At 50.5% G+C, this 23877-nt stretch overlaps 1 protein-coding gene across 2 annotated transcripts; it reads right to left on the bottom strand.

The window, feature by feature from the left end:
- Positions 1-2420: 2420 nt before the first annotated feature.
- Positions 2421-23625, bottom strand: TLE5 (TLE family member 5, transcriptional modulator). 2 transcript variants are annotated; one of them, XM_050934173.1, is made up of 7 exons: positions 23245-23625; positions 19951-20048; positions 17910-17973; positions 15131-15175; positions 12583-12645; positions 4914-4988; positions 2421-3765 (listed from the first exon to the last, which is right to left on the bottom strand). In XM_050934173.1, exons 1-7 carry the CDS (start codon positions 23269-23271, stop codon positions 3547-3549), a joined length of 591 nt encoding a protein of 196 aa, XP_050790130.1. In that variant the 5' UTR covers positions 23272-23625; the 3' UTR covers positions 2421-3546. The 2 variants fall into 2 exon arrangements, with proteins under 2 accessions (XP_050790130.1, XP_050790129.1); XM_050934172.1 differs by having other exon boundaries at positions 2421-3768; positions 23245-23622.
- Between the last annotated feature and the right edge of the window lie 252 nt (positions 23626-23877).

Below are 23877 nucleotides of genomic sequence, written 5' to 3'. Positions count from 1 at the left end.
TGCCCCCGGGGATGAGGGGATCTCTCCTACTAATATACACAACAAATACAAGCATTTGGCTGCACAGCTAATAAAAGCAGGTGAAAGGGGAAAACTCACTGTCATATTGGTTTCTTGTCTCCTCCCTCCCCCTCCTCCAGCCAGGCTGCAGACAAGGCTCTGAATTCCTCCCCATTGCCCCCAGCAGGGGTTTTCCTCTAGGCTCTAGCTTGCAGTAGACTGGCTGAGATGCCTGCTATTGCTGCCTGCAAAACAACAGTTTAAACTCAACTGTTCCCTGTGCAGTTCAGTGCCCAGAGTTAGGAGCTGTTTCTGGCATCCTTGTTAATTTCACTCCCAGTTGTTGCTGGGTGTGTGTGACCATGGCAGGGGCAGTTCTTTTCTGCACCCCCCCCCCCCCCCGATGAGGGGATCTCCTGAACACAATCAAAATCAGGAACCATTTCCAAGTTCAAATCTATCCCATTCCCTCCCCAGCAGAGGATCATGGTTGTGATGTCCAAACTGCTTGCAGATCCTCTTTGAAATGTTACTGTTTAAAAAAAAAGAACACAAAGAGAACACAGTGGAAAGATGTGTCATGATGATTAGGATTTATTTTGGGCAAAGCAATTTTGCTAAAGCAACTAAAGATTTACAGGGAAAGCAAATAGCCCCCATAGACAAAACCACAAAGGGATTGGAGGGGAAAACTGAATATTCAGCGAAATTACTGTGCCTCCTTTGAAAGAAATAGTAGTTTTCATTCCAATCCACCCTCTTTCTATATTGATTTAAACACCTGAAATGTCCTTAGGACAGCCGGCGCAATCTCAGATTTCTTTATTTTGTCCTGCCTGCAGTGTGCAGAGGCTGAAATTGATAAAACTTTCTTTAAATATCTTATATATTTCATGAAGGCTATTCCAGTTGTCCTTCATTCACCCCTGACTTTCCCTTCCTCTCCTCCCCTCTGCCCCCAGGCTCCCCTCCTGGCTGGCTGGCTGTGGTTTTTGCCTTGGGGCCGGCTGCTGAGGTCACTGCTGGTTGGTGGCAGGCTGCAGCTGCAGTTTGTGACACACTCATACACATACACATACATACAGTACGTATGTGTATGTATGAATGTGTGTGTCACAAACAATGCAGCTACAGCCTGCCGCCGACTGCCCCGACCCCAGCAACCGGCCCCTACTATTGTATTTTAGTAGTATTGGAGATCCCCTCATCCAGGGGGGCAGAAAAGAACTGCCCCTGCCATGGTCACACACAGCTCCCCCCACCCAACAACTGGGAGTGAAATTAACAAAGATGCCAGAAACCTCTTTTAACCCTAGGGGCTGAACCATCAGGGAACAACTGAGTTTAAACTGTTCTTATGCACGAGGCAGTCTCCCTGCTGTAAGCTAGAGGGAAGCCTCTGCAGCAGCTGCTGAGTGCCAGGGAGGAAGAAAGCACAGAGCCTAGACTAGCCTGGCTGGAGGAAGAGGAGGGAAGACACAGAGAAAAATGTGACAGTGAGTTTTCACTTTTTCAGGCTTATTCCAATTGTAAAGTTTTATTACAGACAGTACTGGTAGTAGTAATAGTAGCTTTATTTTCTCAATTTATGTCATGCAATGGGAGGGATCCATGAAGTACGTAGGAGAGGTGGGTGGGTTGCTTGGGATTGGACCATATGGGTAAGAAATGTAAATTACTTTCACCCCTGCCCAAACCCCAGGGCTCCCAGCTGCCTCTGCAGCCGGTAGCTCCGGGTTAATTTAAAGGGCCTGGCTCCTAGCTTCAGCCGAATCCCTGAGCCCTTTTACATCCTGATTTAAAAGCCCCAGGATTTAAAGGCCCCACCTCTTCTGATAGAGGCCCCTCCCCCTTTAAGTTACTTTCACCCCAGCCTCTGACTCCTATGGCCGCTGGCGCCCATCCACTCACATGACACCGAGCGCTCACAGCCTGATGCTATGTGACAGCGCTGCGGTGTGCACGGGATCGGGGCCTTCGGAGTGTTCTTTGCCCACCACGCCGAGCACCCGGCAAAGGCAGCACGGACCAGCAAATACAGTGCTGAACTGGAGTCCAGGGTTTCGTGTCAGTTCTGCTGCTGACCTGCGAGGTGAGTCGTCTCCTCTCTCTGTGCCTTGTTTCCCCCTCCCATCCTCCCTCTCTTGTGTGTAAGTCTAAGCCTGCTGGGACAGACCCCGCCTCTCGCTAGGTGCTGTACATACACAGGAGAGCAGTGATCTCAGTTGCGTCAGCCATAAGATGAAGGCCCATCCCTTTTACAGATGGGGAAACTGAGGCACAGAACAGGGCCATACACTGCCACACAACCAGTCAGGTACAGAGCGCAGGTCCTTTGCGTCTGCCCGAGGAGGTAGTACAGAACCCTCCCTCTCCCCTTTTATTTACTGCGGGCCCAGAGAGCAGCAGCTGAGTCATGGTTTTAACCAACCTTCTTATTTCTTTATTTGAAAGGCACAGCTAGTAACATCCTCAATACAGCATTTTCAGTTCCTCTTCGTATAGGTTGAGTGATTAAACACAAAAAGCCAAACAAGATTTCTCTCTAAAGGACTATATACAAACACGAGATTCTTTTTTTTTTTAATTCCATTTTGTTTTTTGTGTGTTTTTTTTTTTTAAAGAAAGACACGCTAGCGCACTGAAATAGAAACAGAGAAAGCTGCAGTATCCTTTTCCAAACGGTGGGGGGCAGGGAAGCGGAGGGAGGTTCTAAGCTGGTCTGATTTCTCCCCTCCCCCCCACTCCTCCCTTCCTCCCACCATCTTAGACAGCCAGGTCCAATGCTGAGGAGGGCCAGCGGGTGGGGGGGCTCCAGCTAGAAGTGGAGAAGCAGCAGGAAGAGAGACACCTGGCACCTGAGGGCACTGGACTAGTATTGTGCTCCCAGGACTGGTTTAACAGGGATACATGCAGGACAGCAAGGTGCAGAACTGGCACTAGTGCAGGTGGGGGTGCCGAGACCGAACAGAGCCCGAACCAGTGAGACGCAATCGAAACCTACAGAGGGTGGGGCGTGGAGGGGCAGGGACGATGGGGATGGAGAACAGCTTTGTATCTTTAAACACGCACCGGGGCCGGGGAGAGGGGGAGTGGTAGCACTGGGCTTGCATGCAGTACCCAGAGTCCAGACACAGCTGGGCCCATCTGTGCACCCCGGGGTCAGATCAACGTCCTGCAGGCCAAGAACGGCCGACAGCAGCACTCGGCCCAGGCCAAGGGAGCTGGGGTCTGGCAGAGAGTGGAATTTAACAGCCCCGTGTTCATAGCGGTGGCGTTCATTGCCGCCCCGTTTCTATTCCGTTCTCAAGGGAGATGGATGCTTGGACACACCCCCACCCCCACACACACCGTGGGCATGGGCGGGTGTGTGTGTGTGTGTGTGTGTGTGTGTGTGTGTGTGTGCGCGCGCGCGCGCAACCACATGGGTTGTGTGCCTGGTGGGCTGCCACCGTACAGACTACTGCAGTTCTGCGGAGTGTTGACCAGAGCGATACTGCATCTTTTACTGAACCCCTCTTCCCCTCCACCCCCCAACCCCTCACTTTAATCCGACTTCTCCCCGTCGTCATCTTGGTGGGTGTCCCCATCATGACCGTTCTTGTCCTCCTTGGAGAGGTGAGCTTGGGAGCCCAGGGCGGACAGCGAGAGGAGCCCGGTGCCGGCGCTGACAGCTGGGAGGGAAGGGGGCTGGAGGCCCACGGGCAGTGGAGTCAGAGGGAGTGCCAGAGCCTGGAGCTGTGAGAGCTGGTGGGCTTGAAGCTGCTGCTGTAGAGAATGATGGACGGACAGACAGACAATGGGAGAGGGTCATGTGTCGTTTGGAAAGCGTCTGGCCCCTACTCCCACTAAGGGCCCCTCTCCCCTGGAGAAGCCGCTGCCTCTGGGTAACCCAGCTACAACAGGGCTTCATCATAGAACCTCAGGGTTGGAAGGGACCTCAGGAGGTATCCAGTCCAACCCCCTGCTCAAAGCAGGGCCAAAGGGCCATCTTGGCCAACAGCTGGGACTGAACCCACGACCTCCAGAACTAAAAGCAGAGGCTGCTCCAGCTCTGTAGGGCCCTGTCACTGACTTGCACCCCTCTGTGGATCAGGCACAGAGGGGGACCTGTCACCCCTCCCCCCCTCCTCTCCATGAGTTACACTCATGCCTGGGCCACGTCCAGATCAGGCTACAGCTTCAGGCTCTGCCACGTTCCAGGAGCCAAACCTGGCGCCGCGCTAGCCCTGCCTCTGCCTAACGCTTTGACCCTGTGCGAGAGCAAGGCCGCTGGGCTGCAGCCAGGCTCCAACCCTGTTCCTGCGCTGCGTGGATGGAGCCAAGCCAGATGCTCCCATCCCCGGTGCTCGAACACAGCTCCGCTGCTGATGGCTGAGGCAGCTTAGAACATGGCCTGGCCCAACACAGCCCAGGTTGGTCTTTTCTCAGCCCTGTTATTACATGCATTGGCTTGGTCATATCCGCCTGAGGCCACTCATACACCCCAGCCTGGCCAGGGCATAGCTGCAACCAGCAGGCTTCAGCAGCGGTGAAATGCGCTGCAGAGGGCACATGTGTGCATGGAGTCTGTGTATGATTTGGTGAGCGGGGCTGGGGGGGCATCGGAGGCGTGCTGCTGGCAACAAGGGTGTGCAAAGACCCTGCATTGGTTCGGGTGGGGAGGGAGGCAAAGGCCAAGGGGACGGAGCTCAGAGCCCCACCAGTCCCCCTGTAGAAGAGCTAAAACATTCTCCACTCTGGCCACACCCTGCAGCATGCCAAGGCCTGTTTGCTTTAAAGAATTCAGGTGGGTGTCACCTGCGCCACATTTAGCCAAAGGGATCTGAGCCTGGCATTCACGCTCCCCCTCCACCCCTTCCCCACGCTGCTCCCCTCCTCCCCACAGCCGCTCCTAACCGCGCATCACGTACGCGGATGATGGAATTCAGCTCTGGGGCGGTCACTTGCTTGGCTCGTTCAATGGCTCCCAAGACCTGCTGTTGGTGCTGGGGAGGGAGAAGAGGGGAAAAACAAGACACCCTTTAACTCATTTAAAATCACTGGGGGTTACTCAGCATGGCTGGGTCCAGCCCAGGCCAGTGACCCCTAGGTTCCCCCAGCAGGTTGCACTGCCAGGCAGGTTAGACTCATCCCGACCTGGGTTAATTCTTGTCCCAGGAGAGGCTCAGGTGAGGAGGGAGATTGCAGAAGGGCCTGATCCTGCAATGCTCCCTGTGTATGAATGGCAGGAGAGATGCTCCCCCGAGCATGCGCTGCAGGATGCATCCTCACTTACAGACACCGTTGGGGGTAGCAAGCCAAGAGATTCTGCTTGCAGGAGCTGAGCTGATTTCCTACCGGATGCCCCTGCTCCTCTCTGAGTTTACTCGTAGCTGCACAGGTGAACTCTGAACCAAGAAAAGGTGCCCGCTCGCCAGCCATGGCGACGTACAGCCTTCACGGGGAGGGAGAGCTCAGTGGTTTGAGCATTGAGCTGCTAAATCCAGGGTTGTGGGTTCAATCCTTGAGGGGGCCACTTAGGGATCGGGGGCAAAAATCAGTATTTGGTCCTGCTACTGAAGGCAGGGGGCTCGACTCAATGACCTTTCAGAGTCCCTTCCAGTTCTAGGAGATAGGTACATCTCCAGTTATTACGTACAGAACACACAGCACTGGCAGGGCACCATTCCCCCCTTCTGCCCCACCAGGATGACCCAGACACTGACTCCGTTCAGTCCTCTGCCTGGCTGCCAGCAAGCAGCCCTCTGCCATGTGACACCCCTCCTCGCTCCCAGCACCAGATGAACTGCCCAGGGGAGGTATACAGCCGGAGAATGGGCAAACCAGAGACAAGGGGAGGCACTAACTGGCACCTCAATGGCCGGAGAGCAGAGAGAGCAGGTGAGCCTCCAGCCCTAGACGTAACAGTCCCTCCAGATCAAGGGGGAGAGAGACTGGCAAAGCTGGGAGCAGTAGAGGGGCAAAGGGAGGCCACTGCCGGCGCCGCATAGATGGCAGGCGGCTTTTGGGTTATCACAACGTTCTCGCAAGGCCTCAGGGAGAGAAGTTGCCGATCAGTGGGCCGCCTTCCCCTCCCCCACCTTGAAACAGCTCCCCTGCCCATCCCCAATCACTTCAGCTGCATTTCCAAGGAACGCATGCACCATTCTGCAAGACTTTCCACCCCTACCCCTGCCAGCCCATCTCAACACAAACAGATCCAGCAGCCACAGACCAAACCCGAGTCTGTTGTCCAGACCCCGGAGTAAGAGGGGCCCGTTAAATGGCATAAACACAACACAGAGAGTTAAAAACCAGAGGATCACCCACATGCTACGGAAAGGGAATCCAAGGGCAAAATGCTGCCACAGCACACAGGGCACAGGCTTGTACTGGGTCAGGAAGCTGCAAATGTCCTGCTCCTTGGTGAGAGAGTTCCAGGTTCTTGCTCCAGTACCGATGCTGTTCCTGGCAGGAACAACGGAGCGGAAGGAACGGGAAGCTTCCCCAAGCCTGAACGCTTTAGCATTGGCTTCCCCTACAGAGCTACAATCCCAGTCATTATTATGGCTATTATTCACACTATGGGAGCACCTACGCATCCCAGCCCAAACCAGGGCCCTAGGGAGATAGGTGTGAGAGAATCTCTGTCCTTAGAAGCTCACAAGCTAAACAGGCAGGTGTTATCCCCTCTTCACCGATGGGGAACCGAGGCACCGAGAGGGAAGGCCCAAGAAGTCTGTAGCAGAGACAGGAACTGAGCCATGAGCTCCTGGATCCCAGTCCAGGGCCTTCCCCGCAGGGCATTCCTCTCCATAACACAGCCACGAGCCCACACTTTTCCAACAGAGTTCTGCCTAGGCCAACGAACGGACTCCTAGGTTATGTTTCACAGCCAATGCAGAGCACCCACTCAAAGGCCCATGTATTGTTTCAGGCCTGTTACTGCCTTGGGGGAAACATCTTCTGACTAGCACAGTTAGGGGCATGGGGCTCTCCATTCCCTCACCTTCCCAGCACACATGGTGCCAGAGGTTGCCTTGGACTACTCATAAAAATGGCCATATTGGGTCAGATCAATGGTCCATCAAGCCCAGTAGCGTCTCTTCCGACAGTGGCCGGTGCCAGGTGCCTCAGAGGGAACTAACAGAATAGAGCAATTATCGAGTGACCCATCCCATCATCCAGTCCCAGCTTCTGGCAGTTGGGAGGTTTAGGGACACCCAAATCATGGAGTTGTGTCCATGACCATCTCGGCGTTGATGGACCCATCCTCCATGAACTCATCTAGCTCCTTTTTGAACCCAGTTATTCTTTTGACCTTCACAACATCCCCTGGCAATGAGTTCCACAGGTTGACTCTGCGTTGTATGAAGCAGTACTTCCTTATGTTTGTTTTAAACCTGCTGCCTAGTCATTTCATTGGGTGACCCCTGGTTCTAGTGTTAGGTGAAGGGGTAAAAAACACTTCCCCATTCACGATTTTACAGACCTCTACTTTATGCCTTCTTAGTTGTCGCCACCGCCCCGACCTCAAACTCCCCTACCAGCATGTGGCTCGGTAGGGTAGATCGATTTAAACCAAAACACTTTAAAAATCATCAATTTTAATCATGATTTAGATCAGCAAGCAGCACTCTTGATTATAATAATCCATATTAATCTTGTTTTCCATCTGTACCTTCCAGTTATTTTCCTAAGAAAGTGGATTCTTATTGGCTGGTAACAAGTTGATCTGCAACTAAATATAGCCTAAATTAGGTGCTTCTCTTTGCCACCCAGGATGATACACTGTACCTATTCACGTGTATTTAAGCAATTCTGTTATGTTAGAAGATGGTGAATGACTCATTTCTTATTTACTAGATGACTAATTTTTTAATTGTGGTGTGTCAGGTTCTTCCACTTGGGTGGAAATACAAAATTTAAAATGTACAAAAACATTTTAAAAATTATTAGTTAAATAAAAATACATTAAATGGCCAGGATATGTGAGAAAAAATTAAGTTTAATCAAACCATGTTTTGCATTTAAAACTAACGGATTTATTAAACAAATGAAGTATTACCTGCAGTTAGTGAACTGAACTGATTGTTTCTTGTCACCATGTCATTCAAGATATTAGAACTAGCAGATCTCATCCTTTCAGACCTCTTTTTTAGACACAGATTGGAAAATGATGAATGGGAAATATGCTAGAGGTCTATAAAATTATGAATGGTGCGGAGAAAGTAAAGTGTTATTTATCCTTTCACACAACAAGAGCCAGGGGCAACCAATGAAATTAATTAGGCAGCAGACTCAAAATTAAGATAAGGAAGTATTTCTTCACACAACACAGTCAACCTATGGAACTCATTGCCAGGGGATATTGTGAAGGCCAAAAGAATAACTGGACTCAAAAAGGAACTAGATAAGTTCCTGGAGGACAGATCTATCAATGGCTATTAGCCAAGATGGTCGGAGATGTAACGCCATGTTCTGGGTGTCCTTAAACCTCTGATTGCCAGACGACGGGGGATGGATCACTTGGTAATGTCTCTATTCTGTTCATTCCCTCTAAAGCATCTGGCACTGGCCACTGTCAGAAGACGGGACCCTGGGCTTATGGACCACTGGTCTGACAGCCTGGGACCATTCTTATGTTCTCAACAAACATTCCTGCTTTTTCCAATTCCCAGTTGCAATTCTCAGTTTTGAATGAGCTAGTCACCAAACTGAGTACGTTGAAGAAACTAAAATGAAGACAATGCTCCCCCTGAGCCTGCAGAAGATGCTACAGCCGTTAAAAGCTGAGTTAGCACTTCAACAAACCCTGGTTAAAGGTACTTCGCTGGTGCCTGTTACCAGTTCAGTGGTTTGACTTTAAGACTTCAGGTGCAAATACGTATTGCTTAATACAATTTAAATTATTTTAACAAGACTAGAGTAAATTTAGGCCTTAACACTTTTGTCACAATGTCAAATTTATTTAAATTAATTTAAATTAAATTTTGAATAAATTGTATTGAAATAAAAAAAACAATTTTTTTGATTAAAGAAATGATGGATTTTTATCTATCCTGGGTCCCTACTACAGCTGGACTCTGCCACCTGGAGGCCCCATGCACTCCCCCTAAATCCCATTTCCAATGCAAGAAAGCACCATGGAAGAGGGGTCAGGATTTGCTCCAACTGGACACAGGTCCCTGTGCAGCACCAGGGCGAGTTTTACCCTTTACTTGGACCATGCAGCAGACTCCAGGCTGCTGCCGGAAGCAAGGGGCTGCTTAGAGGCCTCAGAGCCCACATGAAAAGCAACAAGGAAGAAATACTGGTTAGTTTAAGCACTCAAATATTTTCTCCAGAAATCAAACACTCTCTTCCCTAGAACGTGACCTGGGCACATATTCTGAGTGACAGGCGGCTTAGAGAGCCATTGGGAGGGCCGGCACCAATGCTAGAAAAATTCAGAACAGGAACAGTGGCAGCTCTATTCAGAAAAGGTACTATTGTAATTGGTCCATGGAGGGGGCAACAGGAAGAAAAACAACTCCAAATATAATCTCCAGCAAGTAGATTCTTCTCAAGCTTGGCATAGCGCCAGGGTGAGAGCCCTGCCATCAGACAGAGAACGTGTAGCTGGGCCTAAGTTACTACAGAGCTCTGATCTGCAAGTTCCTTAAATTCTCCCCCAAAGGAGAACAAAGTAACTCCCCCCTCGGACCACCCCAATGGCTAATTCCAACCACAATTCCATTCATTGGTGCATCCGACGAAGTAGGTATTCACCCACGAAAGCTTATGCTGTTAGTCTATAAGGTGCCATAGGACTCTTTGCCACTTTTACAGGTCTAGACTAACATGGCTACCCCCTCTGATACCTGACACAATTCCATTGTGTGTCGCATCATTTTATGAGACTTGTATTGCAAAGGTAAACACTCCAAGACTGCTAAGTCAGAATCAAATTGAGGTGCCAGCTTCTCTCCCAATGTCCTCCTCCCTCTCCAATTAATGTCTCTCTTTTTTTTTTTTTTTAAAGATAGCAAGTATATTAATTAATGAAGCAAAGGAGCTAAAATATTAAGGAACAGCCACATGGAGGGTTTGTTTTTTTTTTTTTAATATACACTCCATCCTCCTAATTAGCTGCCAGCGTGCCTCAACCATAGTTCAGAGAAACAGCAATCATGGGAAATGCACTGAGAGAGAACAGAGACCACCTTTGTCTGTGGCTGCTCCACAAAGGACAGGATATTTTAGCCTTAACATGTAGGAGGGAGGAGAACACTCAAGTGCTATTTTAAATGTTTCAGGCCAGAGTTTCAGAAGGGTCAGCTCTAGGGCTGTCAATTAATCGCAGTTAACTCACGCAATTAACTTAAAAAAAATTAATCATGATTAATCACGATTAACCGCACTGTTAAACAAAATACCAATTTAAATTTATTAAATATTGTGGATGTGTTTCTACATTTTCATATATTGTATTTTGTGTTGTAATTGAAATCAAAGTGTATATTTTTTTTATTACAAATATTTACACTGTAAAGATGATAAAAAGAAATACTATTTTTCAGTTCACCTTATACAAGCAGCGTAGTGCAATCTGTCGTGAAAGCACAACTTACAAACGTAGATATTTTTTGTTACATAAGTGCATTCAAAAACAAAACACTGTAAAACTTCAGATCCTACAAGTCCACTCAGTCCTGCTTTTTGTTCAGCCAATCGCTCAGACAAACAAGTTTGTTTCCATTTACAGGAGATACTGCTCCCCTCTTTTTATTTACAATGTCACTAGAAAGTGAAAACAAGGATTTACACGGCACTTTTGTCGCTGGTTTTGCAAGGTATTTACGTGCCAAATATGCTAAACATTCATATGCCCTTTCATGCTTCGGCCACCCTTCCGGAGGACATGCTTCCATGCTGATGACGTTTGTTAAAAAAATAACGTGTTAATTATATTTGTGACTAAACTCCTTGGGGGAGAATTGTATGTCCCCTGCTCTGTTTTACCTGCATTCTGCCATATATTTCATGTTATAGCAGTCTCGGCTGATGACCCAGCACATGGTCATTTTAAGAACACTTCCACTGCAGATTTGACAAAACGCAAAGAAGGTACCAATGTGAGATTTCTACAGATAGCTCCAGCAGTCGACTCACACAAAGTTTAAGAATCTGAAGTACCTTCCAAAAATCTGAGAGGGACGAGCTGTGGAGCTTGCTTTCAGAAGTCTTAAAAGAGCAACACTCCAATGTGGGGAAACGACAGAATCCGAACCACCAAAAAAACAAATCAACCTTCTGCTGGTGGCATCTGAATCAGATAATGAAAATAAACATGCGTCGGTCCGCACTGCTTTGGATTGTTATCAAGCAGAACTTGTCATTGACATGGACGCATGTCCCCTGGCATGATAGATGAGGTGGGATCTGAGTTACTACAGAGAACTCTTTCCTGGGTGCTGGCTGGTGAGTCTTGCCCACATACTCAGGGTTTAACTGATCGCCACATTTGGGGTCGGAAAGGAATTTTCCTCCAGGGCAGATTGGCAGAGGCCCTGGAGGTTTTTGCCTTCCTCTGCAGCACAGGGCATGGGTCACTTGCTGGAGGAGTCTCTGCACCCTGAGGTCTTCAAACCACGATTTGAGGACTTCAATAACTCAGACATAGGTTAGGGGTTTGTTACAGGAGTGGGTGGGTGAGATTCTGTGGCCTGCGTTGTGCAGGAGGTCAGACTAGATGATCATAATGGTCCCTTCTGACCTTAAAGTCTATGAGTCTATGATAGCTGAAGCATGAAGTGACATATGAATCTTTAGCGCATCTGGCACGTAAATGTCTTGTGATGCCAGCTACAACAGTGCCATGCAAATGCCTATTCTCACTTCCAGGTGACAATGTAAACAAGCAGGCAGCTTCATCTCCTGCAATGTAAACAAACTTGTTTGTCTGAGCAATTGGCAGAACAAGAAGTAGGACTGAGTGGACTTGCAGGCTCTAAAATGTTACACTGTTTTATTTTGAATGCAGTTTTGTGTGTACATAGTTATACATTTGTAAGTTCAATTTTCATGATAAAGAGATTGCACTACAGTATCTGTATTAGAGGAATTGAAAAATACTATTTCTTTTGTTTTTTTTACAGTGCAAATAGTTGCAATCAAAAATAAATATCCAGTGAGCACTGTACACTTTGTATTCTGTGTTGTAATTGAAATCAATACATTTGAAAATGTAGAAAACATCCAAAAATATTTAAAAGCATGGTATTCTATTATTGTTTAATTGCGCGATTACTCTTTTTTAACCGCTTGACAGCCCTAGTCAGCTCCCATAGAGGCCATTAAAGCAAGTGATCACATCTCCCAGATTTGGTGCAGAGCTCTTTGGAGACAACCTGGGCCTGAACAGGAGGGCTGAGCGCCTGAAAATACCTGACTCCACCTGCCCAATTCTGTGGGTGGCCCTACACTGCTCACTGAACTTAAGAGAGATCTGAAGGCGCTTGGCAACTGGCAGGATCGGGCTCTTTTAAGCGGTGGTTTTAAAGACCTCACTGCTAACGATTCAGTGTCAAAAGGGATGGGGAGTGGGGAAAAGGTTACCTCTTGAGACAGGTAGGGCAAGACTTGAGCACAAATGCCGTTTAACCGCTTGACAATTTCAGCCTGAAATTAAAAAAAAAAAAAAAAAAAAAGTCAGACGAGACTGGCCCATTCCCTGCAGATTATCTGCCCTGATCAATATCTATCCACCTGAGCATCCCCCCTCCATACCTCCCTGACTCCTAGCAGAAGCCACCCAGACTCATTTAGAAAAAAAATAAAAAATCCGCTCCAGACCCTTGCAAAAATAAATCCTGCTGATCATACTGAGCGAGTTTTCAATATTCTCCCTTCCCTCTCAGGGACTCAAATATGCATTTAATAAAGAAAGCAGGGGCCTATAGGAAGGAAATTTATTAGAAACCAGGCTGGGAAGTGCTGAATTATGTACGATGCTCAGATCTAGACAGACATTTGTTTCACTGCTGCTCTTGCTTCCAAGCGGGAGAGGCCGTGATGGAATTAGTTGTAGGTCTCCTTGGAATCATCTCACAACCTCCCCCTCCTCATTTATTTATTTATTTATAATTCCAGAAATCTTGAGAGTTTGCACCAGGAATGCTAGCAAGTGGGAGATAGGCCCAGGGAGAGACAAGGGCCGATTCTTAATAAGAAAGGCAAAAGAAAAAAAAATGGTAGCAGAGATCAGATAAAACAACAGTGTCAGCTGGTTCCCATGGGATTTAAATGTTTTTTTAATGCTCTTCTCCTGGGAAATGAGCAAATCTGTTCATAAAAGAAAACAATTAAAAAAATCAAGGCTGGATTCCAACTGAAGGGAGAGGAATACGGGGCCAGGTTGATGATGCAGACAGGCACCTACTGGGCTTTACAGAAGCCATGAAGCAGGCTGGGGACTGAACGTGAAAAACTAGAGAGGATTCAGAGAAGAGCCAGGAGGGAGATTAAAGGATAGGGAAACATGCCTGGTAGCGACAGACTCAAGGAACGTATCAAAGAGAAGGTTAAGGGGTGACTTGATCACAGCCAAAGCACTTGGACGGGAAAGAGACGTTTGATAAACATCGAGGGCTCTTCACACGCACAGACAGAGGTCTGACAAGGTCCAATGGCTGGAAGTTGAAACTAGACAAATTCAGACTAGAAACAAGGTGCAGACAGAACCCAGTTTTCGGTTTTATTTAAATAGCTGTGGAATGAGGGAATCCATGTGTAAAAATAGAGACCTATATTGTCCAACAGGATTGGTGATTTTTGAGTGTCCAACGTGACACAACAGAAGGGGCTAGGTATTTCCTTGGGGGCGGGGGCTCATTGCTTTTTGAAAATCAGGCCTCCAGAAAGCCCTGAAAACAGCTGCAGTATACAAACTGTGCCTCATATCCCACACTTGGGCCTGCCAAATTCTGCAGCATCTTCCACCCAGAGCAGGGACTTCCCTTTAACTAGAAACATTTAGTCTGGATTGGTGCTGGGGCATAGGTCAGCAGCAGTGGTTTGAAGTTACCCAGAGGCCCACAGAAGAGACCTAATTTTACCATCCCCCACCCCAAGAGAGAGATTTAAGAGGTGCATAAAATCCGCAACCTCCTTGATTCTCCCCATCAAAGAGACTCCCTGTCTGTCAGCACCTCGCCCATCCCTGTGGCTGCCATACGACAGCAGACCACAAGAATTTTCTACGGCCCGGAAACAGTTAAACAAAAAACCATACAGCACAAGCCCTCGTGAATCACAGGCTAATTGTTTTCAAAGAATCTTTACAAGATTCTTCCTGCTTCCCCAGGCTTTTCAGTGGAACATGTGACAGGGAGGAAGCAGCAGCTGCTAAGGAGATCAGCAAGTCCAAACAAGATTTCAGGGAGGTTATGAACCAGGCACAGTTCTGTGTCGTACCGAGCATTCCAACAGCTCTTTGAAGGGGAGGCCGCTCAGCCTGGCATCACACCCTGCAGGGCCCCTACCTTTCATCTTTGCCTGTCTATGGGCCCCTGTGCCTCCTCAATCCCACAGAGACGCCCACTTCATTCTGGTACCCCACCTCCTGCACTGGAATCTAACATCTGACAGGAGATGCAGCGTGCTGAGTGTCCCTCCAGCCTCCCCTCTCCATCTGGATGGACTCTAACCTGCAATCCATGGGCATCTATCAGGGAAGCCAAGAGCCTCAGTGAAAAAATTTTTTCAGGCCCCCCAGCAAGGGCGGACTGGCTAAACAGGGCTGATGAGGCCAGCGAACCAGGGGCCCGGACCCCCTTCCGGACCACCGGGCCCCAGTAATTTGTACCGGCTTCCCCCCCTCTCATCGACCCTGTCTGCCATGAACAGCAAGCAACAAGGCAAGTGTGCATCCATGCAGGGGAGCAGAAGGAACTGAATCCACTATGAAATCAGCTCAAATCTTACAGACTAGAGAAGCTTCATGGCTTTTTGATGACTCCCACAATGAAATTAAGCCAGCAGGGATAGGGTGGGTGGGACAGGTCAGAGAGGTTTGGAGAAGAAACTAACTAACTTCTTAGAAAGTCCAACCTCCTCCCACCCCGTCCTAGCAGCTGCGGAAAGCGCCCAGAGAAGCTTGTCTCACCTGTTTGTGCATTTCGATATTGAGCCCGTAGGACATCTCGTAATACTGCAGGGGGAGAGGAAAGAGAAACAGCAACAACTCAGATTCCACATGCAACCAGCGTCACAAACTATCAAAGCTTTTATATGGAGCAGAGAAGCACTTTGTCAAGTCACTGAACAGACGTGTCAGAGGAAGGTGCAAGAAACCCTGCAGGAAGCAGTTCCCGGAGAACGGGTCAGGAGGGGATGTTATTTCTCCATTAGAGGCTGGCTTACGCCCCGGAGCATGAGGGTTTCACATCCCTTTCTGCACTCCTGCGATGAAATCCTGGTTCCACTGGAAAAAGCTTCCATCTATTTCAGTGAGGCCAGCACTGCATCTCTGGGGTGTCCTCATGTTCACTGAGTAGCACCGTTTGGCTCCCCTTATCCCTTCATTCCGATTCATGTCAATGTTCATGGGGAGGATTTTCTTCTCTCGTTTTTAAAGCCAACCAGGGAACAGGAGCCCTCCCTAATTGCAATTCGAAGTTTCATGGAAGTAGCAGCCAACAAATTCAGAAATAAAACCCTTCTGTTAGCTACAATGGACAGAGGGCAAACAGCTGACTACAGGGGCCACGTGGGATTAAATGTAATGATTTACTTAGGTGGTCAGCTTTTTGGGGGGCAGGGACTGGTTTTTTGTTCACCTGGCACAAGGGGGGTTCTGGTCTCAGATTGGGGCTCCCAAGCACAACCCATAAATGGCAGCAATTCTCTCCCTTCCAGCTCCACCAATTGGCAGAAGTTGAGAATTGCTGGTACTCACCGGCTCCTGAAAAGAATCTCATCCTTCCACATTGTCCCAAGCCCCCCTCCTCTACCACCTCTGGGGCTGGCATACGAAATCAAAACTTCCCCATCTCTGTCCAGAAAACCAGCTCTCGACACCCTCACCTCTCCGCACCAGAAATAACAATTTAAAAGAAGACACTAGCACCCCTATATATAACCCCCCCCCCTAAAAAAATTCTTCCTTCTATTTCTTGTCATTGCTGCTCACCTGCACAGCTATAGCTCACGTCAAAGAGCTAAATTTCAATCAATGGATATTTTTCTATCAGCCACCTCCCCTATTCAGGTAACAACCAAGGCTTTGGATTGAGGCCGGGGGGGGGGGGGGGGGACGTACACGGGGTGGGGTGGGACTTTTAAATCCGTAACTCCTCCTACAAGAAATTCTGCATTCAGTCCTGCCTCTTGTCTCTCCATTCCAGGGCAGGTGCAGCAGCTGTCTGCCTGGCTCTGGTTCCTCTTTATGGACAGCACTGAGAGCCTTCCATTAACTCCTTGAGACAAGCATGTCGGCCCAAGTTCCATCACCAGCTGCAGACTCTGCACTTCCTGCCCCACCCCACCTGTGGCCAGGAGTTAAAGGTGCATGTTTAATAATACACTAGGGCAAATCCTCATCCAAAGATGGCACTACCGAGGGCTGAGTTTTGACCACATCTGGGAGAAGAACAGCAGAATAGTGTTTCCCGAACGAATTAAAATGGCAACGTTCCCTGCCTGAGTCTCTGCTGTCCTTGCACCTTCACTCCAGCACCTATCGCTCCATGAGCAGCGTTTCACACCCACTCTGCGTTGGCCTGGATGACTGTACAAGGTAACGAAGGAACAAGCCGGGGATCTAACTGACACCCAGCAGCTGCGCTACAAGTCAGCGTTGTCTGGCGTTTGCATTACAAAACCCTGTTCTACAGCATTTTCAAGCGTTGCTATTTTCCAATACTCCGAGCTGAGGATAACACTCTCTCGCCCTTGCCTTCCAGCCAAGAAGCTCACAGCCCTTCACCACCACTAGCAAGTCAAAGCCATTACTTCCTATCAGGCTGGGTTGGGTAAGTGTCATCCCATTTTACTGGCACACTGAGGTTCGTAGCAGAGCCAGGAATCAAACCCTTGGATCTTGATGCCCAGGTCTGAGCTGGAACTGCTCGGCTCTGCTTCCTCTCAGCAGCTTGTCAGCTGGGGTTTTCCCAGCCCGCCTGTGATTTCACTACACTTCCATCTTCCTTAGCACATAACACCTCTGTTTCTTCACGGGCTGGCTGTCACCAAGTTCTTCTGCCTGTCGCTTACAGAACAAAGACATCTCTTTCCCAGGACTGGCAGCTCCCCGCCATGTTTGATGATTCCCCTGCCAACACTGGCCCAAGATCCCTCAGGTCTCCCCCAAAATACCTCTGGGTCAGTTTTTAAATGACCCTCCTCGCTGTGGCATCCGAGTGCCTGGAGACCATGTTCGGCTCCCTGCTGGAAAACAGCACACCACACGTGCGTTTCCCTTACTCTGTTGTTTTGTCTATTTCATTCGTAAGCTCTCTGGGACATGCACTGTCTGTACAGCACCTGGCTCAAAACCTCCTACTCTTCGCTGGCCCCACAAAAATCCAATATGAGTATTTCCTTACAAATCCAGCCTTTTAACTTCTCCTCGATTTGGGGCCCGTCAAGTCTGTATTCCTAGTTCACTGGTTCTCAACCATTCCTATAACACATCTGCCCTAAATCTCCCTTCCCACCTCGCCAGAGACCCCACCCTTACATGGCAACACCACAGAGGCAGGAAGGCTGTGACACCTGCTGGTCACCCACCATGTTCCAATTACTGTGATTGGGGCAAGGAGAGGGGAGTCATATACTGGGTAGATCTGAGGGCTAGTGTTCTGTTTAACCGCGTCCTCCCACACCCCACTGGGCACGCCCCTCGCCTCCGCCCCACGCCCTCTGCTATTGGAGCAGAGCCTTACCATGACATAGTGACGTTGCATCTCTGATTTCTCGCTGGCCAGCTTGTCACATTCCAACTTCAAGCTGAAAGAGCGAAAAGAGACAGGGGCTCAGAGCACTTGGCTAGAGATCACAACGGCTTTTGTGGCGCTACGACTCTCAGCTCACGAACAGTTGTTTCCTGTATGTTTGCACAGCACCTAACACCATGAGGCCCCCAAACACGACAGCAATCGAGCGGTTATAAGGACAATTGTAAGCTCTTTGGGATACCGACTGTCTTTGTGTTGCGCCTTTGTATAGCCCTGAGCACAAGGGGGTCCTGAGTCACCACTGGGGCTACCACAATACAGATAATTAAAGAGATACTCGACCAGCAGTAGACTGCCCAGTGACAAGAAGGGCTTCCACCGCGTTACCCATTAGTCAAGCCTTTATTTTTCCGCAGAAACAGAGAACACTGGAAGGAAGGCGAGTTCTCCAGTTGGTCCTTGGGTCCGCTCCCGCAGCCCTTACTTAGGTGAGCCAAGTCACAGGTGGCAGGAAGGATTGAGGCATGGTCTGGTTTCCAGATCCTGTCAGGAATTATCACATGGGCTGTCGGGACAGTATTACACATACTCTCCTGAAAGATTCTGGGTGCATTATGGGAAAGCAACAGTTACCTGCCTAGTTAATGCAGGCATTCAAAAAACAAAGCCAAACCTGAATCTTCTATTATTTAAGGTATTTAAATGTAATAAAGCAGGTGATTTCCACTGCTAGAATTTCAGCAAACATGTGCCATGGTTTTATATTTCAAACAAGGAACAGCTTTACCTTCACCTTCCCAGAACCTGTTTCTTTTCCAGCAGATTAGATCTCGCCAATGTCTCCCACTGAAAGACCTAAAGTCTAATGCAGCTGTATTTCTGGCACTTGCACACACCATATATGGCACTGCTAAAGGCAGAGGTATTCTGGGAAATCAGCCATTTCTGAATAGCGATGTCTGACCACCACAGACTTCTGGTGTGATACTCCTGGCACGAAGCTGCACACCTATTGTCCAGCAGAAGCCCGACTGGGATGCAAGGCACGTGGGAAAGTCATAGCAGTGCTAAATGAACAAGCGAACAGCCATGGAAAATCATAGCCATAAGGGCACAAAATGGACAGATCCTAAGGGCGTAGTGGATAATTAAAGAGGATACCGTCAGGTTGATTTAGGCCCCACATTTTAGGTGTTGTTACAATAAAAGCCAAATCTTAAGATCACTAGAAACGTTTCTTTGAAAAATTTGAAATTCTTAGATTTAAACATTCCCCTGCCACCACGGGCTAGTGCACAGGAGCCAGAATGCAAAACTGACTAGCAACTCCCAACCAGAGTGCAACCGGCTAGTCCACCATCGTCGTCATAGCTGAGCAAAGGACAAACCAACAAACAAACCACTGCTGCTCAAGGGACAAATTTAAAGCATTCAGCTTTAATTATCTATGGGGTTATAACACTGCATGATTCCCCCCACAACTTCGGTGCCATTTTAGCCATGGCCAATCCTTGCTCTAATGCGCTCAATTACATTTCAAGACTGGCCATTGGGAAGGAAGTCCTCTTCCACAGCACATTGCTAGGGTCTCTTTCTCCTTCCTCTGGGATCGCCTGTTAGGATCAGTTCTATTTCCCTGGCAACAGCAGTGGTATACAGGGGGGAAAGCTGCGAGAAACTGCTCTCGTTCTTCAAACCGTCTATCACCACAGAGCTATCTAACAAATCAGCTCTGAACAATACTTCCCCTCCCGTGGAGCCATTTTTTTGAATTTTAAAGCTTCACACCAGAAGAGAACAAGTGACAGGCCCTTGGGATCCACCTGTGAAAGCATCATTTATCACCGCCACCTCTGGTTAGCTATCATTATGGCTCGCTGGGAGGAGGGACGTCACCGAGACAACACACACTTTGGCCTGGGCATTGAAAACCATCCCCGCTGGCTCCAAGCTGTCCTTCGGCAGCGAGAGACGGACAGGGCGCGGAGGAGAGGGAGAACACCGGGCTGCTCGCCAGGCTGCGGCTCACCTGTGATACTGAGCCTGCAGGAGCTGGAATTCGTCCTTAATCCGGTCGCAGGAATCGGAGGTTGTGAACTTCAGCTGCTGCGGCAGATGAGATGAGCCCTTTAACGACACAGAACAGACGGCCTGGCAATGTGGCAGGAGGGAAAGCAATGCCCTGACAAGCCCTTCCCCTCCAGCACAGCTGCCCCCATGCCCCATGGATGAGGGTCAGCCCTGGGCAGTCACCCCCTGCTTCCAGGCCCCTAGCAATGACGGCAATAACAGCCCCCTTCCTTAGCACTTTTGCTCCAAGGAGCTGGAAATGAGAGACCCCTATTACCTCCATCTCTCAGATGGGGAACGCAGGCCCAGAAAGGTGAAATGACTTGCACTAGGTCACGTGGCCCTGGCACTGACCTGCTGTCTACGGCACTTAGCAGAGGGCCAGATATCTGACCGCCTCCCAATCTTTAAAGCGTTCATCCTCACAGCACCCCTGTGAGGGAGGGCAGGACTTATCTCCATTTTACAGATGGAAAACTGAGGCACACACAGGCTAAGTGACTGGCCCAAGGAATGGAACCCAGGTCTCCCCAGTCCCAGGCAAGCATCCTAACTATTGAGCCCCCCTTTCACCTATCTGATCACTGCTCCCAGGGCCTTCGCCACGCCTCTTTTAATACCAGGAACCTGGGTGCCTCTTCAACCAGGAAACACCCCACTCGAGAAATCCGACACTGAATTTTACAAGGAGAACTGACCGGGACAGAGGTGGGTTTACAACATCATCCTCCCCCATCCCCGAAGGCAACATAAGAATGGCCATGCTGGGTCAGACCAAAGGTCCATCCAGTCCAATATCCTGTCTACCAACAGTGACCAAAGCCAGGTGCCCAGAGGGAGTGAACCTAACAGGTAACGATCAAGTGATCTCTCTCCTGCCATCCATCTCCATCCTCTGACAAACAGAGGCTAGGGACACCATTCCTTACCCATCCTGGCTAATAGCCATTACTGGACTTAACCTCCATGAATTTATCTAGTTCTCTTTTAAACCCTGTTATAGTCCTGGCCTTCACAGCCTTCTCAGGCAAGGAGTTCCACAGGTTGACTCTGCGCTGCGTGAAGAAGAACGTCCTTTTATTTGTTTTAAACCTGCTGCCCATTAATTTCATTTGGTGGCCCCTAGTTCTCATATTATGGGAACAAGTAAATAACTTTTTCTTATTCACTTTCTCCACATCACTCATGATTTTATAGACCTCTGTCATATCCCCCCTTAGTCTCCTCTTTTCCAAGCTGAAAAGTCCTCGCCTCTTTAATCTCTCCTCAGATGGGACCCGTTCCAAACCCCTAATCATTTTAGTTGCCCATCTCTGAACTTTTTCTAATGCCAGTATATCTTTTTAGAGGTGAGGTGACCACATCTGTACACAGTATTCAAGATGTGGGCGTACCATGGATTCATATAAGGGTAATAAAATATTCTCTGTCTTATTCTTTACCCCCTTTTTAATGATTCCTAACATCCTGTTGCTTTTCTGACTGCCGCTGCACACTGCGTGGACGTCTTCAGAGAACTATCCACGATGACGCCAAGATCTTTTTCCTGATTAGATGTAGCTAAATTAGCCCTCCCCCGGTCATGTTGTACGTATAGTTGGGGTTATTTTTTCCAACACTGCTATCCTACATGGCTCTAACTAGACGTGGGTATTAAAAAGTGGAGGAAGAACAAACATTTATTCTTTTCTGTCAGGATCATCATGGGCTCAAGCCCTCACTGCAGAAAGCGGGGAGGGGAAGAGAAATATTCCAGTGAGCACATCCCCCACCCCAAAAAAACAGAAGGAGCAACGCAACCAGCTTTCTGGAAAGGAAAAGAGCTTCTCAGGTAAATGTGCTGATTTACACACACACCTCCACACATCACACACACCCCAATACCCCCTGCGCCCCTCCCACCATCCTGTCCCAGCCAGCACCCCCAGCTCCCGCATCCCACCAGCTTGCCCCATCTAGCACTGAACCCCTCAACTTGTCCCAGCCACCACCCCAAACTATTTACCACCCTTTCCACCAGCCTGCCTCAGCCAGCACCCAACCCCTAGACTGCTCCAGCCAGCACCCCCACATTCCAACTGGCACCCCCAAGCATGCAACCCCACAGCTGACCACAGCCAGTACCCCCAGCATTCAACCCCCCAACCTGTCCCACCCAGCACCCCCATATCCCTCCCAGCTTGCCCCACCACCCCACTGCACCCCAAAATATGCCAAAACAGCTCCTCCCCACGGCAACACCCCCTTTCCCTGCTGTCAGGGGCTAGGCCCCTCATGCACAAGGAGGGACAGTAGTGGCAGGTTCTCCCAGCTGCACTTCCTGGGCCAAGGGTACCACCAGCCACCACTTCCTCCCAGTGCCTTGCTGACCCCCCCATGCCACCCCCACACTTTCACTTCCTAAGCCCCCTTCCTACACCCCCTTCCCCCCAGGGCCTCTCAGCCCCTAAGCACATACCCCCAGCATACCCTTCACTTCCCGCTCCTATGCATACCCCAGAGCCCCCCCAACAGACCCCCCCATGCACACACTCCTGTGCTCCAAGTCCCCCAGACATCCCCCCCCCCGCACACTCGAGCACACCCAGTGCACCCCCCCATGCATTCCCCGCCTTCCCCTCGGATGCACCTCCCCCTGCATTCCCTGCCCCCCCACTCACACTTGGGTACACCCCCCCGCATTCCCCGCCCCCTCCACACTCGAGTGCGCCCCCCCACGCATTCCCCGCCCCCCCCTCGGATGCACCTCTCCCTGCATTCCCTGCCCCCCCACTCACACTTGGGTGCACCACCCCGCATTCCCCGCCCCCCCACACTCGAGTGCGCCCCCCCGCATTCCCCCGCCTTCCACAGTCGGATGCACCCCCCCGCATTCCCCGCCCCCCACAGTCGAGTGCGCCCCCCATGCATTCCCCCGCCCCTCCCCCGCACACTCAAGTGCGCCCCTCCCGCATTCCCCGCCCCCCCACTCGGATGCACCCCCTCATTCCCCGCCCCCCCCGCACTCGGGTACACCCCCCCGCACTCCTCGCACACTCGAGTGCGCCCCCCCACGCATTCCCCGCCCCCCCACTCGGATGCACCCCCCCTGCATTCCCCGCCCCCCCACTCACACTCGGGTGCATCCCCCCCGCATTCCCCTGCCCCTCCCCGCACACTCGAGTGCGCCCCCCCACGCATTCCCCGCCCCCCCACTCGGATGCACCCCCCCGCATTCCTCCGCCCCCCCCGCGCAGCTCGCGCCCCCCCTCACCGAGTGCCGGCTTTGCGGAAACATCATGTCAGGCTCGGGCTCGGCTCCGATGCAGGCGGCTCCGGCTGCTGCTGCTGCGGCGGCGGCTGCCTGGGCCGGGCCCCGCCTGCTCCGCCCGGGCACTGGGCGACCCGCCGCGCCGCGCCTTTGTCCCCCCTCGGCGCAGCGCCCCAGCCAAGGCCGCGTCCCCCCGCCGCGCTGCGCTGCCCCGGCCCGGGGCTGCACTTCCCCTTCGCGGCGGCGGCGGCTCCTATTGTCTAATGGCGGCTGCGGGCTCCTGTCCTGCGGCTGATCAGCACCACCTGCTGCTGCTGTTCCCGCTGCTGCCGCATCGCCCGGCTGTGTGCGCGCCGCGCCGCTCCTGGAGCCGAGTCACTGCCGCAGCTCGCCGGGCTGCGCTGCCTCTGCCCGCCGCTCGCACGCCGCAGACACCCCCTTGCGTCCGCCTCTGACGCTGCCTCCGCCGCCAGCCCTTTGGGGGGTCGGTCCAGCCTCGCCTGCGCCGGGGGAATCCGCTCCCGCCCCGCTGCCCAGCCTGGGGAGCAGCTGCTGCACCCGGGTCACATTTCCGTCCCCCCCGATTGCATAGGGACAGTCCCGATGTTTGGGGCTTTTTTTGTATATGGGCTCCTC

The sequence above is a fragment of the Gopherus flavomarginatus genome, chromosome 24 (genome assembly GCF_025201925.1).
Source record: "Gopherus flavomarginatus isolate rGopFla2 chromosome 24, rGopFla2.mat.asm, whole genome shotgun sequence".
NCBI classification, from domain to species: Eukaryota; Metazoa; Chordata; order Testudines; family Testudinidae; genus Gopherus; species Gopherus flavomarginatus.
Note: the sequence above shows the minus strand (reverse complement) of the source record. Positions and strands in the feature narration are given on the sequence as shown.

What these genes read in the sequence shown, in the direction of transcription:
- TLE5 (XM_050934172.1), bottom strand. Translation starts at nt 23,271, where the DNA reads ATGATGTTTCCGCAAAGCCGGCACTCG. An exon ending in TGCAACGTCACTATGTCATG is followed by an intron (nt 15,176 to 17,909) that starts GTAAGGCTCTGC and finishes CTCCCCCTGCAG; the next exon opens with TATTACGAGATGTCCTACGG. An exon ending in TGCCCTACCTGTCTCAAGAG is followed by an intron (nt 4,989 to 12,582) that starts GTAACCTTTTCC and finishes CTCCCTCCCCAG; the next exon opens with CACCAACAGCAGGTCTTGGG.